The sequence below is a fragment of the Sphaeramia orbicularis genome, chromosome 17 (genome assembly GCF_902148855.1).
Source record: "Sphaeramia orbicularis chromosome 17, fSphaOr1.1, whole genome shotgun sequence".
In the NCBI taxonomy this organism is placed as follows: Eukaryota; Metazoa; Chordata; class Actinopteri; order Kurtiformes; family Apogonidae; genus Sphaeramia; species Sphaeramia orbicularis.
This window is the reverse complement of record NC_043973.1, coordinates 24,879,596-24,898,628: the sequence shown is the minus strand read 5'-3', so window position 1 is coordinate 24,898,628 and position 19,033 is coordinate 24,879,596. Positions and strand designations below refer to the sequence as shown.

Genomic DNA, 19,033 nt, shown 5'->3' with positions numbered 1-19,033 from the left:
CTTGAGGTCACCTTTAGTCCTGATGTCCCCCTGAGTCGTGCTGGAGCATGAAATTGCCTTTTTGCCTCAAGAGCTGGGGAGACCATTTCAAGAAGTGTTATTTCCAACCCCAAGTTTCCATGCATTGTTGTTGTTCCTGTTTATTTGACAGAGGAAAAAGGGCAAACATTGATTTGTAAATGGCATGGGTTTAATTAAATCATTTTCAGCGCCTATTTACCTATATAATTGCTCAGTGCGTGTCTCAAATCCTTCAGTTTCAGATGCAGGTGGTGAAAGTTGCAAGGCTCGGTTCATTCAGAGCTGATAAACAAGGAAAGGGGATGGAATTAGATTTTTTTCTAAACATTATTGAATTTGTTTACTGCAATGTTTTTTCTTCCAGATCCAGACACTGAATTGTTCTTTGTGTGTGTGTGTGTGTGTTTTGTTGGATTGATTAATTGTTGCCGTGCTCTGCGTGTGCATATTACAACCTCGTGGCAGAGTTTCTGAGAACCCAAGGGAAATACTCGCAGTAGTTCTCTCTCACTACCATCTACAGCAAATAGAAACCTGGGATGGTCCTTGATTAAATGTAAAGCTGGAATATATTGTAGTGACGTTTCACCTTTGCACAAGCGTTCAGGGAGCTTCTCTGACTTGACTTTTATTGACATTTTATTTACGTACATAAAAAACTAAACATTAATGCTTTGTTTTCTCACATTCAGGCTGTAATGGGAGGTAAAATGCACTTTGAGGATCAGAATATTGCGTATAAAGAAAGGGATTTATTCACAAGCTCAGCTCCTTATCAGAAAAAGTTCCCATCTGAATAGTTCGACCACTTGTTTTTCTATCCTTTTGCACACCAGAGGACATTTGCATCTAGTACCTGTCTCTTTTACAATTTAATTTTTTTTTTTTTTTTTTTTTATCACTGTGATACCTCGCAGAGCCTTAACACAAAATTACATTCACTGATCTCAAACAATGGAAGTTTTTCATTTTTAGTCCATTTAGTCCAATGGACTATTGTTATCAGTTGTTGTCCGTCCACCATCTGTCCGTTGTCCACAAACAATTTTTCAAGAATCTTCTCCGAAACAGTCAAAAAGACTTGATATTTGTTGTGGAACATCTTTGGGGTAAGGTCTACCAAATTTGTTCAAAGAATTGGGAAATATTGATTTTTGAATTCTTTATGATTTTTTTTTAATTAAAAAAAATCCCCATTGGTTTATAATGGGACACATTTCAAAGTGCTATAACTTCAAAACAGTTGAAGACATTGATATAATTATTATTGCCAACAGATAGGAAGTCACATATGGGCTTTCATTTGGTGCCATGACCTTTGACCTTGAGTGACCTTGAAAGGTGAAAACGAATGTCAGTTAATATCTTTAAATATGCCGTTTGGACCTATTTTATTTTTTGGGGTTTCATCATCACAGTTATGCTTTTTCCACATAAATATTAAATTGCTCACCAAATAAAGCTGCTTAAAGGGCACATTTTCAGCTGTTTATTGTGATTTTGGGGTGGCAACTGTGAATTCATGTATAATTTTAAGATCTAGTTATTAGTGAAAAGCTGTTTCCCACAGGGTTACCTTAATCTGGGAATGAAAGGATGCTCAGAAACGCATTAGTAATGCTTTTCTTCCTGTTATTCTACAGATTTTTTTTTCTTTTTTTGATTAAAGAGCACTTGAAATGTGTTTCAGTATTACCTCTGATGAGCTTCTTTTACTTAGCCTGACAGCGCTGCCCTTAACACAAAGAAAGTGCTATATTCTTCCGGAAAAGGCTTGTGGCAAAGAAGTGGTTTTGAGACAGCAAGGCTCTATCTCCTGGGAGCAACACAAGAAGCTATGACTCCTCTGATCTCTGAAGTGTTTTTATAGTGTAGCCATTGGATTTCATGGTAGATCTTTAGCCGTCATCCTTTTAAAGCATCATTAAACCTACATGGTTATGGTCATTTCATTAATTTTCTCAGGTTTCCTCTTAATAAAGTCGCTCTATTTCAAAGGTAAACCCTCTGTCCATGTAACTTTGTTATTCAGTTTGGGAGATCTGAGTTCAAAAGCAGTGAATTATAAATCAGTCTGACTTAGTGGTTTCAGCGAAATATAATTTACATTGGATAGTGCCCTGGGCTGACACACACAAACTGCCTGTCCTTATATGCACTTCATGCCTGCTACTCAGAGATACTCCAGATCTGAGTAAGACACTTTGGCCCAGTTCCCAAGTCTCAGTTTAGCTCTGTGTTTCTTTTGAGGTCCAAAATTCAGATAAATCAACCAGACGGAGCTCAACAAGAGCTGCCAGATGAAAGAAAATGAGCAGAGAGATGTGATAGACTGTCCTCATTATCTCTGCAGCCGGGCTAAATGCATGCGTAAGGTGGCGACTGCATACAGAAGGCTACTGTTAGCTTCATTACCTGCTGCGCTCATCCAAAAAGATCAGGGGCTCTGAGATGCCACCACCGTCTTACAACAAAGACCTCATTCAACCTGAAGATGTGCTGGTGTTCACATCGGAATGTTTTTAATAGTTATCAGGTATTTTCACATGGCTTCATTAGAGCCAGAAGCTAAAATATGACAGGAAAAAAGTAGGCGAGAAACAGAAAAGATAGGAACCAAAAGTTGCTTGTTACATAGAAATCAGAGATGTTTTTATTCATGCACGACTCAACCGAAGTTTTCTTTTTGTTAGCGATGTTAGTATCCATCTGTGCACCTGTCATTATTGTGTTTCCACATCATAACTTTTTCAACAAACTTCATATCACTTACATTAAGTTGTTCCTTCTGCTACTTCATTATCTCTTGATCTTGGACTAAATATAGATGTTCTTGATTGATTCAAGGTACGTTTTCTGACATTACTTGATTCCTTTGCACAACCAGATAATGACAATATAAAAATAAGCTGGTACCAGTAACGAGTATTACTTTTCATTTTGGTGTCTGAAAGTAAACACCGCTCTCTTGTTGTAGCTTAACAGCAACACCTGACAGCAAAGTGTTTTTGTCACATTTTTGTGTGCACATTTATGTAACAATTGACCAACAAGCCTTATAAAACACTACGGGACAATAAGGAATGACGAGAGGACATGTGTATGTTAAGGCCGATAGGCTATGCTATTTTACATGCCCCAATAGTATCAAAAAAGCAAAAAATTACAAAGAAGTGGCACAACCAACCTCTCCCCTCGCATGTATTGTAGCTTATTTTGGCATCAATCCAGCTGATGTCATCATATATATGCGTATGCTGATGTCAGCATGTCAATTGCCTCTATATATGTGCAGAGCTTGAAGTAAATTGAAGTAAAATTGATGTTTTTATAGACATGTGAAATTTCGCCCATTATAAGTAAATGGGGAAAAAAAAAAAGATTTAAAAAATTAATATAAATTTGAACTTTGCATCTACTTTTTCCCAAAATGTAATGATGTCTATTCTGGGTGACTGGCAATCTATAAACCCAATTTTGGTATGAATTCAACCAAAAGTTTTGTTATAGACATTTGAAATTTTGCCCATTATAAGTTAGTTAAGACCCATGTTTTCCTTTTTTTTTTTTTTTTTTTTGGGGGGGGGGGCACTGGTTAGTGTCACTGGCTTTTACCGTACAAAGTTCTAATTTGTTAGTTTATTTTTTTTTTATCTCTGTGCAGAGCTCAAATGCAATATTATTTTCATGGAAGAAATTATTTTACAGTCAATGGGGTGAGATTAATTTTCCATCTTGTTTGCACCCTCCCTTCATTTACACATACAGTGTTTATCAATTAGACGATCATTTGAAAATCACAGCTTATGTTAAACTGTTGAGGAATCTGAGTGTGAACATATGTAAATAGACTAATCAGAGTCAAGGTCTGTTCAGTTTCACCATGATTAGACTGTAAGGATTTTCACATCTTTTACTGTGTTGATTTAATGGCTGTTTATGTGTTGGTGATATGTATAGCATGTCTTGACAGATGTAGTCCACTGAGCCATTTTACACAAAACTGGATACTTCTTTACTATCTTTGCAACCAATGCCACTTCCATGACATGTAAAATCATATTTTAGACAAACATCATACGTGTAGCACAGACAAGATCAAAAAATTATTAGTCTATCACCATGACACATTATATTTTTTCCCTTGTGTGCCACATGGATCTAAAATAAAGTCACATGGGGCTCATGAGAGGGACTGTGACGTCGGCCCTCGTTACAATTTTTAGGAACAGTTTGACAGATTGTTGCAAGATTTAACACAAACATCTCAAGAATAGTCTGAGAAAAATGTTATATTCAGATAACAAAGGCCAAAGTGGCTTATTAGGTAAACTAAACTAATAGTGTTTTGCTAACTGTAATGTGCTAATAATAGACAAATCTGCAGAAACAGTTTACAGTGCAAGCAAGTGGACACATCAGTTGTTTTCTTTAATTTTGTGTTTAATTAGTATCATCTTTAGTTTTAACTAAACCTGGATCTCTGCAATATTGAAGAAAGTGAAATATAACCACCCTCAATGCCATAAAAAGCAATCTGTAACATAACACAAATATACAGTAATGGAGATTGTGCAATGATTGAATGAATGGCTGTGTGTGTTTGTTTGTTTTTATTTTTATAATTATTTATTTACTATCGTGATGTTTGTGTCTGTGTTGTTGTAGTTGTTTTTATTATGCACTGACTGGTGGACACTTTTTAATTTCGTTGTACATGTTTCATGTTACAATGACAATAAAGACTATTCTATTCTATTCTATTCTATTCTATTCTATTCTATTCTATTCTATTCTATTCTATTCTATTCTATTCTATTCTATTCCATTCTATAATTTGTTGTTAGTTTGATCAAAGTCACGGCAGTAGTTTTTGTGTGATCCAGATGGTAGTGATCACATAACCTTGTTGGCTGCATTAATTATTGAATTATGTTATATTATGGTATTTCATGACATACCTTACTCTTCATAAATACACATGGTCCGTTTGTGAGGCCTTTGAGCTAATAGTTACAATAACTCAACACACAATAAGATATTTCAGCTAAAATATGAGACACAGAAGGCTCACAAAGCAAACAGACTAGCACCCAGTGCAGCTCCTCCCCTCAGGACAGCGCATCATCATCAGCAGGACCTCTTGCTCTGCGTTGCCATGGTTGCAAAGGTGGAGAGGGTGAGGCTGTATGCTCTGGGAACACACACGCTGTTGCCTGCTGGTGGCTCTGACTGCCATCTGGAGATGACGCAGCTCTCCCCAAGCGTCCTCTGCTTGTGTCATGCAACATGCTACGTCCACCATCATGGGTGTGAGGCTTTTTCTTTCCTGTATTCAGTCTTTCCCCCCTCTGTGCTCCTAATGAATAAAGCTTCACCACTGCTCCTGCAGCTTGGTTCTTTCTGATAGACTTATGCAGTATCGACCTGTTTTTAGTGTTTTGTTTTTTTGTGTGTGCGTGGGTGTATATGTGTGTTGCTCTTTTCCCATAGGGCATTTCAACAGGTCATCCATCCCCCCCACCCAGCACCTCAACATTCTGTTGACACACCATCGATCATTCCTCACCGCTTTACCCCCCCCCCCCCCCCCCCAACCTCCATGGACCTATCAGCAGCACGTCACAGTGCGCCGCTACTCTGTTTCTGCTTCTGCTTCTACTCTGCTCTTACGCTGTCCTTCGTCCTCCTCATGATTTACTGTATTATTACACATGCTGACAGTGCGTATTAGTCAATGTTTAAATACAGATGCCTTATTAGTCTGTGATGAGAAGAGGATGCTGCTGCCAAGCTTTATTTCCATCTCTCAAGAACATACAAAGTAACAAACGCATCATCCTCTATCATTAGGTGTCATGGGGGCTTTTCAGTTTCATTCATATTTCATGCACTTGTCTTTTTATTTGCAGTTTAAATACCTTTACACATATTTTATTTTAGCAGAAAATACACTGAGCTGAGGAAATTTTATTCTGTTTAAGTACTGGTGCAGAAACACTCAGTAATTGTTCTGCTTTCCTTTGTGATGTTCTTCGTCTTGACAGCAGCGTGTCCTTTCTCTGATTTCCACAGGAGATTAACTCACTTCTCACATGTAACTTTTCTGTGGATCTTAAAGACATCTACTGCTTTTGTGAATTTTGTGTGTGTGGGGCTAAATATAAGTGTGTTTTAACCCAGTTCGTTCCCATTTCCTTTGCTCCCTCTGTTCATGTCTCTGTCTTTTATTTATAACTTCAGACATCCTTTTTAGAAAATTTTCTTTTGAGGGTTCCTTTTATTACTTGTGCGGCTGATGCTCTTTTTAAGAGAGAGGGGGAGAGCAGGCTTATTTAATGGATTCTGGATCAAATACTTACTTCCTGTTTGGATAGCAGGGTGTTATTCAGTGGGTGTTGTCACTGCGTTGAAGTTAAAGAAATGTCAAGCAGATAGAAGAAACTGCTTTTGTAACTTTTTCATGCACTGTGTCTGTTTTGCCACTAGAGACTGTTGTGTTCTAATCAATGTTCTGACTCTGCACTGCTCACATCAACATTCAGCAGGTGAACTGAGCCTTTGGTGAATATTAGAGGACTATAAGCAGGGTCTACCATCACTAATGAGTCTCTCTTTTACTCAAAGAAAAAAAAATCAAGTATGTTTTTTCTCGTACTTTTATGTCTTCCTACATTCGTGCTGTAACTCAACCCAACCAGCCGCCACAGTCATTTCCTCCAGGCCCAATAAAAAAGCAGATAATGTCACCTCTCATTAGATTCAGCCCAAAAACATCAGCTGCACTGAAGAATGTCTCTGACCTGTAGTCCTAGTCCTTTTCTGCCAGAGGAAGACAAAGTGACAGGGAAAACAAAGACAGATTCGTGGCATTAGTTACTTAATTGCGTCATTTATTGCAAGAGAGAAGATCAAACTATCATATCAGTTGCAGAAGGTGTTACTGTGCAGTGAAACCAGTAACAGGTGTGTTTCAGCTGGCAGCAGTCATATGTGTCCTTCAGCTGCAATGTGATATTTTCAAGTGCACTGTAAAAAGTGAAGTGAAAAATTAACACCAATAAGTTGTAAAATTGCAACATAAAAAACTGTAAGTGACAATACAATGCAAAGTTGTTTATTTGAGAAGATTTTTGTGTTAATGATTGAATCAAATATAGCTGTAGTTTTTACAGGAAGAGTATGTGAACAAAACCAGATTTGTATGTAGAAATGATGTATTTCTATTGTTTTTAGAAAATAAAACTGTAAACTGAAAAACAATGTGGTGCCGTTTAAACTACAAGACCATAATGTTGAAATAACAGTGTATTTACTTTTTTTTTTTCTATTAAAAAAGTTATAAAAAAGTAAACATTTAACAATTTAACATTTTAAATTTGTAAATTAATGGATTGGTAGAGTTGGTAGAGCGGCTCGTCCAATAACCAAAGGGTTGATGGTTCGAATCCTGGCTCAGACTGTCCATATATCAAAGTGTCCATGGAAGACACTGAACCCTAAATTGACCTGGTGGCTTTAGACACCATGAAGATGTATAAAATCCACTGAATAAGTGCAGTCCATTTACCAGTTAAACCTACATGTTTAAAATGTTAAATCTACATGTTACTCCATAAATATGTTTACAGTTGGATGTGTTTTTTACAGTATTGTTCTGGAAACCACAACTGCCAGTTTTTTTTGTAAAAACAACAGGATTTTTTTTACAGTGTGCTTTTGGGCAAGGCATTGTATCTTGCGCTTTCATTTGTACTAGAGATGTAGAGATACCATCTTGTGTTCACATAAAATGATGCTTGATATGAATAAAATTTTCTGTAACAAAAAAGGAAAAGATTAAGAAGAAACATTAATAATGAAGACAGGACTATAAAGCAAGTGAAAGAAATTTCTCTTACAACTTTTCTGTCAGCTAGAATTAGAGCAGCAGAGCGGAGCTGCCATTACTCCCGAGTCCTCTCACAGTCTTTTCCTGGGCTGAGACCAGGCAGCAGTAATCCGTTGTGTCACACAGGCAGATTCTCTTATCGACCCCGCCATGATACAGTAGCGACACACCCCTGGGAGACGCACGCACACGGACACAGTCGCACACAAGCGCGTTGTTTCACTGGCGCATAAACACATCCACTCAGCCAATTTGGAAAGACAGCACTGCAAAGTCAACAGGGTCGCGTTACAGTGAGGTAAATCCTGGAGAAAAACAACAACATAAGCAACAAGTATCATCATGTGTTCACTATCCAACATGCACTTATCTACCTTTAAACTGTGTTGGATTTATTTCTGTCGTGCCTCATTTTACAGCTGCCCTGCATGAAACAAATTTTTACAAGGTGGCAGCTACAACACTTGATTTAATCCTACCGTCTTGAACGATTTTATGGTTACGGCACTCACATTACATTAATCACTAAAACAAGTACCTAAGGACACTGGAGGAGAAGCATAACAGTAAAAAAAACATAAATTTTGAGCAAGAATTAAAAGTTAGGACCAACTTAACCCTTTCATGCATAGTGGTCACTACAGTGGACAGCTGTTCAAAGCTGTTCTCTTATATATTCATGGGTTTTGTTGTTGTAGTTGCATATCAGCCAACACAGTGGACACTTCTGCATCATCCCATACACTTCACTTCATACCATTACTGTATCTATGCCGTTCTTGATAAACCTGATCTGCGGTGACATGTTTGAGTGTAAATCAATTAAAAAAATATTTTTTTTTTTTGCATACTATCTCCATGAAATGAATAATAACTAGCATTAGAGTATGTTAAAATGTGGGAAAACATCTGATTAGCAGCATCAGAAATATTTTTATTGCATAGTTTTCCATATCACTTTCTGATAGTAGGTTTTAAATTCATGTTTCTTTGCTTCAAAAATTAAATTCATGGTGTCTGGCTGAGTGGACATTTTTGTAACTCCTTAAAAAAAAAACAAACAACTGATTGCATTGTTTTTATTCCTCTTTCGGCAGGAAAAAAACCCCCAATGCAATCAATTTTTTTTTTTCCTGCCGAAAGAGGAATAAAAACACTCAAGAAAAATATCTTGACTAAGGTTCTCATAATTCATGCTTGAAAGGGTTAAAATCAAATACTTGTCAAAAACACAAGTAAAAATGGCCCCCTACAAAATCCAGTCCCTATCCCTGTTGTTGTATTTTATCTGTGCCTATTAAAAAGGCCAAAACTCTCTTACCATGTCTCTCTTAACACTTTCCTGATGTCTTGTAACCTTTTTTTTCCCATACAAAACACACTGAACTAGCAGGAAAAAAAAAGAGCAAAGGTGTGGCTAATAACATTAACAATGGACAAAGTGTTGCATTCAGATTTGAATCAGCATGCACAATATCCAGTCCCTGTAACCGGAAAATAGAAATAAAATGCTGCCAGGATTAGTTACACCAATGCTGCATAAGTCAAAATGTCAGCTGTGACAAAGGTGCATTAGTACTGCTTCACCCTCAAAATGATGCCACGATTCAGCAGGCCTCCTCCTGTCCCCAGGCTCTGGTTTAGTCTTCTGATGAATAATGCATGAGATTGGTTTTCATGTTGCATCCCCGCGAGACCTTTGTGTGCATTCGCTTTGTAGTCTAGCAAGGAGCGACAGGGGAGAAAAGTTGTGTCCATTCCAGCTATGGTGGCTAAGGTGGGTTTGTAGCTTGTTACTTCTACTGGGAAGCTCGGCTCGTAGGTGGTTGGTCAGGTTCAGCTCAGAGTAACAAGTTGTTTCCTGCATCTCAGTTCTGAATTGTGTGTGTATAGTTGTGTACTTACCTCTCACGTAGTGGTACATATAGGCTATTGTGCAGAGTTGTTTTTTCCCTTCCATCCTGTTCTGTCAGGTACATTCTGTATTATGAAGCTTTCCTTGCATGCACACCATCGTCTCTGGTGAATATTTCCCTCCTGTTCCTCTAAGCCCCGAGTCAGGCATGTGAATGAGACCTCCAGCTCAGGGGACAGGGGGAGAAGATTGCTTTTCCCTGAGCTGGGAGTCTAACGCTGACTTTTGTGATGATGTTCTGTGTGGAGCTCACATGGAGCAGAACAGAGATGGGGGAGATAATGATTGTTTGGTGTAGCGGAGGTGGAAAGAATGGGGAGTGTTATTGAGTGATTCACTGTTCTGGAGCTGGCAGCCTGTCAAATCTTACCCCACCAAAGACAGAAAAGCTGAACCTCGCTGATTGATGTTCCTCCCCTCACCAGATTGGCTGGTGCATCCTGGGAATACAGAGACTTTATCGCTGGATGTGTTTAGGAAGAAATCTTGCTGCACTGACATTATGCCTTATACACTGCGATGTGCACACACCTTATCAACTCCATCTGTGTTTGTGTCCATCTGTCTGTCAGCCTGATTGTCAGCTAGACCACAACATGAACAGCTGGTTTAATTTTAGTGGGGATCTAGAAATCCCACTTAGGGACCTTTGAACATTTGAGAAATAATAATATTCAGCTCCTGTCAGTTATTTTAAACTTGCGTGAACTGACAGAGTATCACCTTCTAAAGTTGGTTGAGTGTTTGCAGACAGTACATTTGCACATCCAGCTCCTGTGGGAAATATCTTAATGGTCTTATGCTTTACTGGTTTGGAGTGAGCACACATGTTCAATGAAATCCCACTAATAATATCTGACATCAGTTAATAGATGTTTGCTCAATAACTTCATTTTTGCTGCGAATGTCTGCAGTGTACAGTGTGTAAATGTCAGAAAACTAATCTCATTGATATGGTATGGTTATGCTTCCTTAGTGACTTTTAGGTCTGGCAGTAGTTCTGCTTTTTTAGTTTTTTAGTATTTAATTGTGTTAATATGTTTTAATTGACATGCAGATCATACCGACAGCTTGTGGGAATTCCTGTTCCTGTTAATATGACATGTATGTTGTTATGTCACCTGTCAACAATTACTATATTATGATCAATGTTAAATCAGTAGTTGAAAAAAATGGTTACTTGTGGTTGAAAATGATTATTCATGGCCAGAACGTGACAAAAATTTCAGAAACCTAGAACTAGAATGTGCATCAACAGTTACAATGATTAAAAAAAACAACCAATGTTGAGTAAAGTTAAGTAAAAAATAATCCCTGGAGCATTTTGAATGCAAAGATACAATATAAACAAAATTAACCCAAAAAAAATGAAATAAAAACCTCTATTGTAATGATATTTATCACAGTAAAAAAAGTATATTATGACACTGATCATCACTTTTTTGCAGCCCAGCCTCCTGATAGCAGACAAACACCTGAGTTCAGTGTGTCCCAATACTTTTGTCCATATAGTGCATCTGCAATGCTACATTTGAGACTAATCATCCTCACTGGTACCTCACAAGTATTAGCTTTACCAGGTTACACTCTTTATCCCGTTTACCTCCCACAGGAAAAAGTAGCCTGCATCAGGATCCTGTAACTGTATGAAAGGCACTTTTATCAATCCAGAAAGGGTGGGTAAATTGTTCCATAGAGCAAAGCAGAGGGGAGACGGGATAAACAAGTAAAAAGCACCATAAAGTGGCTCAGCTCTGTGTGTGGTATGTAATGCTGATCTGTGCTGAACAGCAAGATGCAGCTAATGGCTCAGGTAAGTGGTTCAGTGCTGATTGTTGTGAAGAAGCCAGGCGCTTTGGCTTCAGCCCTCATTCTCCAGCGGGTTGAGTTTCAGAGGTTAGTGCGTCTGTAAACAGCTGTCTGACCCACTCATATGTTAGATTTTCCTATCAAGGCTATGACGTGACCGTGTTGGGTTCTCGTTGGCATTCTGAGGTCAGTTCGATGACAAGGTCTGTACTTGAGAAAGCAGGCAGTGTTTCACCTGGAAAAAAGGTCATGCCAACATCCAGACACACACGTGCACACACACGCACACGCACACACTCACGAGGGCACGCTCACTTCAACTTAATGTGTGGAAGTTAGTGCTGAGATGCTGACTCTGGGGTTATTGTCAGTGAGAGCAGAGGTGTGTCTGGTTTATGACCTGGTCATTATTCAATGTCTCTCTCTCTCTCTCTATGCATCAGTCCTCACTCACCCTTTGTAAAACGAACACTTCATATGCAGCCGCTCTGTCAAAATGAAAACACGCAAGCTGTCGCGAGTGGAGAAGCTGTGGAAGGTGAGTTCGGTCTGAATCTTTTCAGTGACACATATAATTTTCTCTTGGATTGCTCTGTAAAGCATTTATTGGGCCTTTAGTCTCTGTAATTACAGTATGCTTTAATCAATGTGTTACTGAGGAGAAGAAAGACATTTTTAGGACAAATTACAAGCTGTTTTTATACTCAAGGAAGTGTCAGAGCTGTTTATTTATTTATTTAGCTGTCAAACAATTTGATGATATAATCACTTTGCATGACAGCCAGAACTGTACATTGTTTTTGTTCAGGTTTTCTGCAAAATTATAGTCATTATTTCTAAAAACTTGTCAGCTGGAAAACAGGAACACTAGTCTGTCACTAGAGACGTGCTGAAGGGCAACAGGGAGTTATAAAAGTGGTGCTAGAATTCAGTTTATATTATGTAGTACAGTTAATATAAGCCCAGAGTGAACGAGTGTTACTTTAGTATTATTTGTTTTTACTTTTATATCTGTGTTAAAATGTTTTACGCAATATTGTATTTGACTACCGCAGTGGTATGTTAATATAGAAACTAGGCATTTACGATGCACAGCAGGAATACTTTAATGCACTTTCCTTATATGCATTAATTGTGGTTAAGCAATACCTGTCCTATAATGCACAGAGTGCTCCCCCCCATTCCCATCATGCACTATCAGCTTTTTTACTAAGATGCATATTTAATACAGACCCCGCTTGGCAAAGTTCGAGCTCAACAACAGGAACATTTAGCTTGAAACAGCACAATGGGGAATGAAAAAATATTAGGTACCTAGGCATGTTTTCTGAAGAAATGCAGTCTTTTTATTCTTTAGACATGTTTCATTATGCCTGGCAGTGACATGAGGCTTATTTTAAACATACTGACTTTCTGTTTTGTATATTTTTGTAGTTAAATGTGCAAGTTATGCTATTAATTTAATTCCTGTTGTGTGATTGGATCATACCGTTTCAGTTGGCTTCATCCATAAGTGCATTTTAATACCAGGTGACTTTTTCTATTTGCACATAAAATGACCTAAATGGGTACCTTGAAAATATGGCAAAAACATTTTCATGCTTGGGAGAAGGTGAAAAAGTTGCTGTATCGATAAAATGTAGATTTGAATACTTGCAACGGAAACAGAAATAATAATAATTATGCGTCTGTGTGTGTGGACCCATAAGGAAGCTGCAGTATTCTTATAAGAAACAAATAGAAATGCAGTAGTGTTAATGTAGAAACACCAACAAAATTAAAAGCTGCAGAAACACACTTAAGATAAAAGCTTGGACAAACTTTGTCAGAGATAGTGTAAAAGTTTAAGAGGTAAAAACAACATGATATGATTTAGACCTGCATGATAAAAGCTAAAGCAGTAACACAAACTTTATTTATTTTATGTATGCCCTTGAGCATGCAAGGTTGTTAAGTGTATTTTGACTTGCAGTAGAATTGTGGGCATTAATTTTGTATTATAAAATCTACAAGGCATATCTGGCTTTTGATTTCTATCACCTTTATACTGTCATCTGCAGAGGGGGGAAAAAAAAAAAACACAAAATAAATAAAACAGCACATAAAACTGTTGCTTAGAGAATAAATGTCTCTCAACAATGATAAATCATATTACAGCAGGTTCACTGATGGTGATAGAGACACTTCAGAGCTCAGCAGGGCCGGATGCTTCACTCGATGTTATCAGTGTCATGCCAGGAGCAGGAGGCAACAATAAGACACCGTCTGACTATGATAGACTCGGGCTACAGCTTAACAGCTCACACTGATCCAGCTGAGCATCCTGGGGTTTTGTCCTTGTGGCTGTCTTGATGCCTGAAATATGTGTTCACTTTGACGTGACGCCAGTGTGACACAAGTTTTTTTCCAAACTGCGTCCATTGCCTTGAGAGACTGAGGTCTGGCAGAGAGCTGATGATGTGCGTTTAAACAAAACCACTGCTGGTATCTCTGCTTTGATGACTGCCGTATCAACATTAAAGGTCCAGTGTGCAAGATTTAGAGGGATTTAGTAGGATTTAATTAGAGAAAAAGAAAGTAGTTTTCATAATTATGTTTTCTTTAGTGTATAATTAGACCAAAATGAGAATCTGTTTTTTTCACTAACTTGTAATGAGCCGTTTATATCTACAGAGAAATTAGGTCTCCACTTCAGAGTCTGCTAAGTTTTGTTTCTGCAGTAACTTCGATCAAATCCTCTATTCTTCTTTGTAGGTGGCTTCCAGGGTTGCATTACTGTCAAATGCTGTGTTTGAGTTAATATCATAACTAATAAATAACTCATTCATTCATTCATTCATTCATTATCTGAACCTGCTTTATCCTCACTAGGGTCATGGGGGTCGCTGGAGCCGATCCCAGCTACTTATGGGCGAAGGTGGAGCACACCCTGGACATGTCACCAGTTCATCAAATAACTATAAAAAAAAAAATAGGACCAATGGCCCTGTAGCTTACCGGCCAAATTAAAAGCTTTGGGAAATCTGTAGCTTACCGGCCAAATTAAAAGCTTTGGGAAATGTATCCAGATGGCATTTATTATCACCCAGTTATGTGTATTTATATTATAGAAATAGCCCATGTTTTGGTCATATTCCAATCAGATCTGTAAAAAATTCAAATTCCAACTTGATATCATTGATACTGATTTATTGTATCTCTTATAATGGGAAAATTTTTCAAAGTCGCACCAAATCCAGAATCAGATCCGGATCAAAATAATTTCACTACCTTGCGTTGACATCATCATAAAGAAGCTGTATACCAAGTTTGAAGTCAATCACAACTGTAGTTTCGGAAAAGAAGACGATTGAAATTTTTTCCCCATTAGAACCCAGATTTTCCGTAAGTTCCTGGATCCAGATGAAGATCCTGATCAGCATGTGGTCATTATATTTTGGTCATCTCCCTCTAGATGTCACTAAATGTCACACAATGATTGTAAAGTTGCACAAGAATTTATATTATAATGGAATAAAACACAATTTCAGGAAAAATCAACAGCTGTTCAGTGTCAACATTTTGTTAAACAGAGATGGAAAAACATCCATGGGGGACCTGTTGGCTGTTCTAATGCTATAAAAAAATAAAAACTAAATAAATAATTACAAAAATCACAACTACAATGTGAACTAAACTAAGCTGAAGCTAAATTCATGTCTGTTTCTGTTTACAGTGGCTGCTATTCTATGACATAAAAAAGGATGTATTATGAAGATGACACATTTAAGATCTGTGTTTATAAATCGTATTTGCTTCATCCTACATTTTTCAGCTTCTATAAATGGCGACTTTGTTCATCAAACCTGAAAGACGAAACAGTTCCTAAACATAAAACCAACAGGCACAATAAATCTTGCCCCTCACACATATTGTAGCTCATTATACACCATTGTGTTGTGATAATATTCATGAAGTTGGAAAAAAAATAAATGCACAGTATGTTCTCATGACTTTTTTCTGTTTTGAAATTATTTACTTGATATTATTTCAAGGTCGCAGACTCTAATTTCACCCCCAGAACTCAAAATTTTGACCCACAGCAAGTTTAATCACTTCCTCAATGGCATTCATTTATTAAAACAAGTAAAAAAAAAAAATTCACAATGAGTTCAATAGAAATGACAAATTTTTCATGGATGCTTTTTTTTTTTTTTTTTTAATGATTTCCCTAACCTTTATAATAGTGGAGTACCACAATGTTAGGTAAATGGTGGAAAAATTAAAAAAATTAAAAAAATTTACCAAAAATTTGAAAAAATACATATGCCTTAGCTTTATGTCCGAGTGATGTATAACAATAGCCTCTATATATGTGCTAAGTTTGAAGTAAATTGAAGCAAAATTTTTGTTTTTATAGACATTTGAAATGTCGTCCATTATAAGTAAAAATAAAAGATTTTAAAAAATCATAAAAAATTAGAACTCTGACCTACTTTTCCTGGGTCCCTGGCAGTCTATTCACCCAATTTGGTTTGAATTCAACCAATAGTTTTGCTGCTAAAGTGTTACCAAACAAAGAAACAAACTGAACCAAAAACTAATACTACTTTCCTGCTCTTTGGGAGGTGGGGTAAAAATAGTATGAAGTCAAACTGAAAAACTAAAACTGAAAGACTAATTCAATGCATAAAAAGAATACAGATGCTAAACTGCAGTAGCTCAACCTGCCTTCTCTGCATGTGTGAGGTTTGTGTGTAAAATACCTCATTTGCTTCACTCAAGTGCTAATAAAGTGAGATAAAGAGAATAATTAAGCCTGCAGTAGATTGGAAAGTTCTTTTTTTGCTTGGTGTAGCTCCTTGGAGGGATGGAACGGCCTAATGATGAAAACCTTTTCAAATCCACAGTGAATAGGTAAGAGGAACTATTCATTCAGGTGCAACTAAATCACTATTAATCACTCTGTTTCTTATCTCTATTACTCCATTATTAAGAAAACTAGAACAGGATGGAAAGATTAGTTACAGCATCCTTCTGTGTGGTTAATTGTTGTGTCTTTATGGCCAAATGAGTCATAGATTTACACCTTTGACTTTAGTTTGGGTGATAATTTTTAAGTCCGTGGTCTGATTGAATAGTGCACGTTGCTGCTAATTCCTGGTTTATTGCCTTTGCAAATTTCCATAACAACTTGTCAAATACAGTGTTAACTTTTGAAACTTTTTTTAATTTTATGATCCTCTTGTAAGCTATTGATGAGCACACATAAAGTTCACGAGGCTCGTAAGTCTGTTTTACAAGGACTGGATCAGCAGATGGGTTAATGCTTTGTAAATGCATGCTGACTCACCCTGTATATACGCCAGCTGCCCATGTGCTGTACTTAATGAACAACTTTACTGTTTCCTTGTTGACATAATTTTCCCACTGTTGCTTTGTTTAATCATCTCGCTCGTATTTAGTTTGCTGCTTGTGTTTGTCTAATCTGTTTTAGATCACAGGTGCGTAAAGGTGCCTTTGGGTGTTTCTCTAAATTACTGCAAATTTGTCAAACGGTACTTTGCTGAAATATAACTTTTTTTACTACAGCTTTTCAAAACACAAGGTTAAGACATACAGCTAACAAGGCAAAAAAAAAAAAAACATTTGTTGAAATGTCTTAATACTTTTTTTTTTCTCTCTCAAGGAAGTCTATAATCTGTCATCTGGCTCATTGGTTTCTCCTTTGTGTGTCATTCTCTAATTGTTCACCTTCAGCTTTGTATCCTGTAAAACAGGGGTGTCAAACTCATTTTAGTTCACGGGCCAGATTCAGCTAAATTTGATCTGAAGTGGGCCGAACCAGTAAAATAATAACACAATAATATATAAATAATGTCAACTCCAAACTTTTCTCAATGTTTTAGAGTCAAAAAAGTTAATTTACATCATGAAAAGGATTACAACTACAAACTATCCTTTCAAAAGATGTGAATAACATGAACAAACTGAAAAAGTTTAAGTATTTATCTGCTGCAACTTAAGGTGTGGACATGGACTAAGGATGTAAATAGGAGAAGCAGAAATAAGCCTCCGGCTTCAGCTTCTTCCTTTTTCAGTTACAAAATGTGTTGATTTATGTTTGTTTGTTTTTTTTTTAATATGTAGGTGTTTTGTTTTGTTGTTTTTTTTTTAAATATGTATGTGTTTTGTATTTTGTATTTAACTGAAATAAACATTCATTCATTCATTCATTCATTCATTCATTCAAAAAATAAGTGTAATTTTAACAATATTCTGCCTCAGTTTATCATTTACACATGTACATTATAACTTACAGATCACAGTGGATCTACAAACACACAAAACATTTAGTAACAGGCAGAATATTGTTAAAATTGAAAAAAAAAAAACAAAAACAAAAAAACCTCTTAAGGCATTTCAGGTTATTCATATTTGTTCAGGTTATTCACATTTTTTGCTAAATTATACTTTGTTTTAGTGTAAATACATGAAAATATTTACATTTACAAAGAGAAAAATTTGGAATTGTCATTATTTATATGTTATTATGATAGTATTTTACTGAATCCTGCCCTCTTGAGATTGAATTTGTCCGAATGTGGAACCTGAACAAAAAGGATTGTTAATATCTTAGTGTAATTTTTGCATTTCACAAATTCATCCCAAGGGCCTAACTGGACCCTTTGGCGGGCCAGATTTGGCCCCCGGGCTGCATGTTTGACACCTGTGCTGTAAAATGTTCTCAAACCACATCTGTCTTTATATGTCGCCCGTCTTAATTGTTTAACCCTTATTACCCCGCCCCCAGAAGAAAGAGGTATTGTTTTTGGTTCAGTTTGTTTGTTTCTTTGTTAACACTCTAGCAGCAAAACTATTGCTTCAATTAATAGTAAATTAGATTTATAGATTAAAAGTGACCCAGAATAGATCTGATTACATTTTGGGGATAGTAGGTCAAAGTTCACATTTTTATGAATTAAATTTTTTTTTTTTTTTTCCTTATTTACTTATAATGGGTGAAAGTTCACGGTTTATAGATTGCCAGTGACCTAGAATAGATAAGGTTACATTTTGGGAAAAGTAGGTCAAAGTTAAAATTTTTATGAATCTTTTAATAACAAATTTCTCCCATTTACTTATAATGGGCAAAATTTCAAATGTCTATAAATACATCCATTTTGTTTCAATTTACTTCAGACTTGGCACATATATGGAGGCAGTTGATATGCTGACATTACCACATGCACAGACATGATAACATCAGCTGGATTGATGCCAAAATAAGCTACAACACGTGTGAGGGGCGGGGTTTGTTGTGCCTGGCACCACTTGTATTTAGGTTTAAGTTTGTTTGCTGGTTGCTGTGGGTCACATTTGATTAAGGAAAATAGCTCTCAGTGTCAATTTAATCA

The 19,033-nt window shown here is 36.8% G+C and overlaps 1 protein-coding gene across 4 annotated transcripts in view; it reads left to right on the top strand.

Moving 5' to 3' along the window:
* Positions 1–19,033, top strand: part of dpp6b (dipeptidyl-peptidase 6b) — a 135,185-nt gene that overhangs the window by 19,244 nt on the left and 96,908 nt on the right. Inside the window, exon 1 of one of the 4 annotated variants that reach the window (XM_030161239.1) lies at positions 9,669–9,689. The exons of 2 other annotated variants lie outside the window; for them this stretch is intronic. In XM_030161239.1, the coding sequence (XP_030017099.1) occupies positions 9,678–9,689 (12 nt within the window). In that variant the 5' untranslated portion in view covers positions 9,669–9,677. Of the gene's footprint in view, positions 1–9,668; positions 9,690–12,088; positions 12,175–19,033 lie in introns of those variants that run through there. One more of the 4 variants, XM_030161238.1, reaches the window with a different exon arrangement.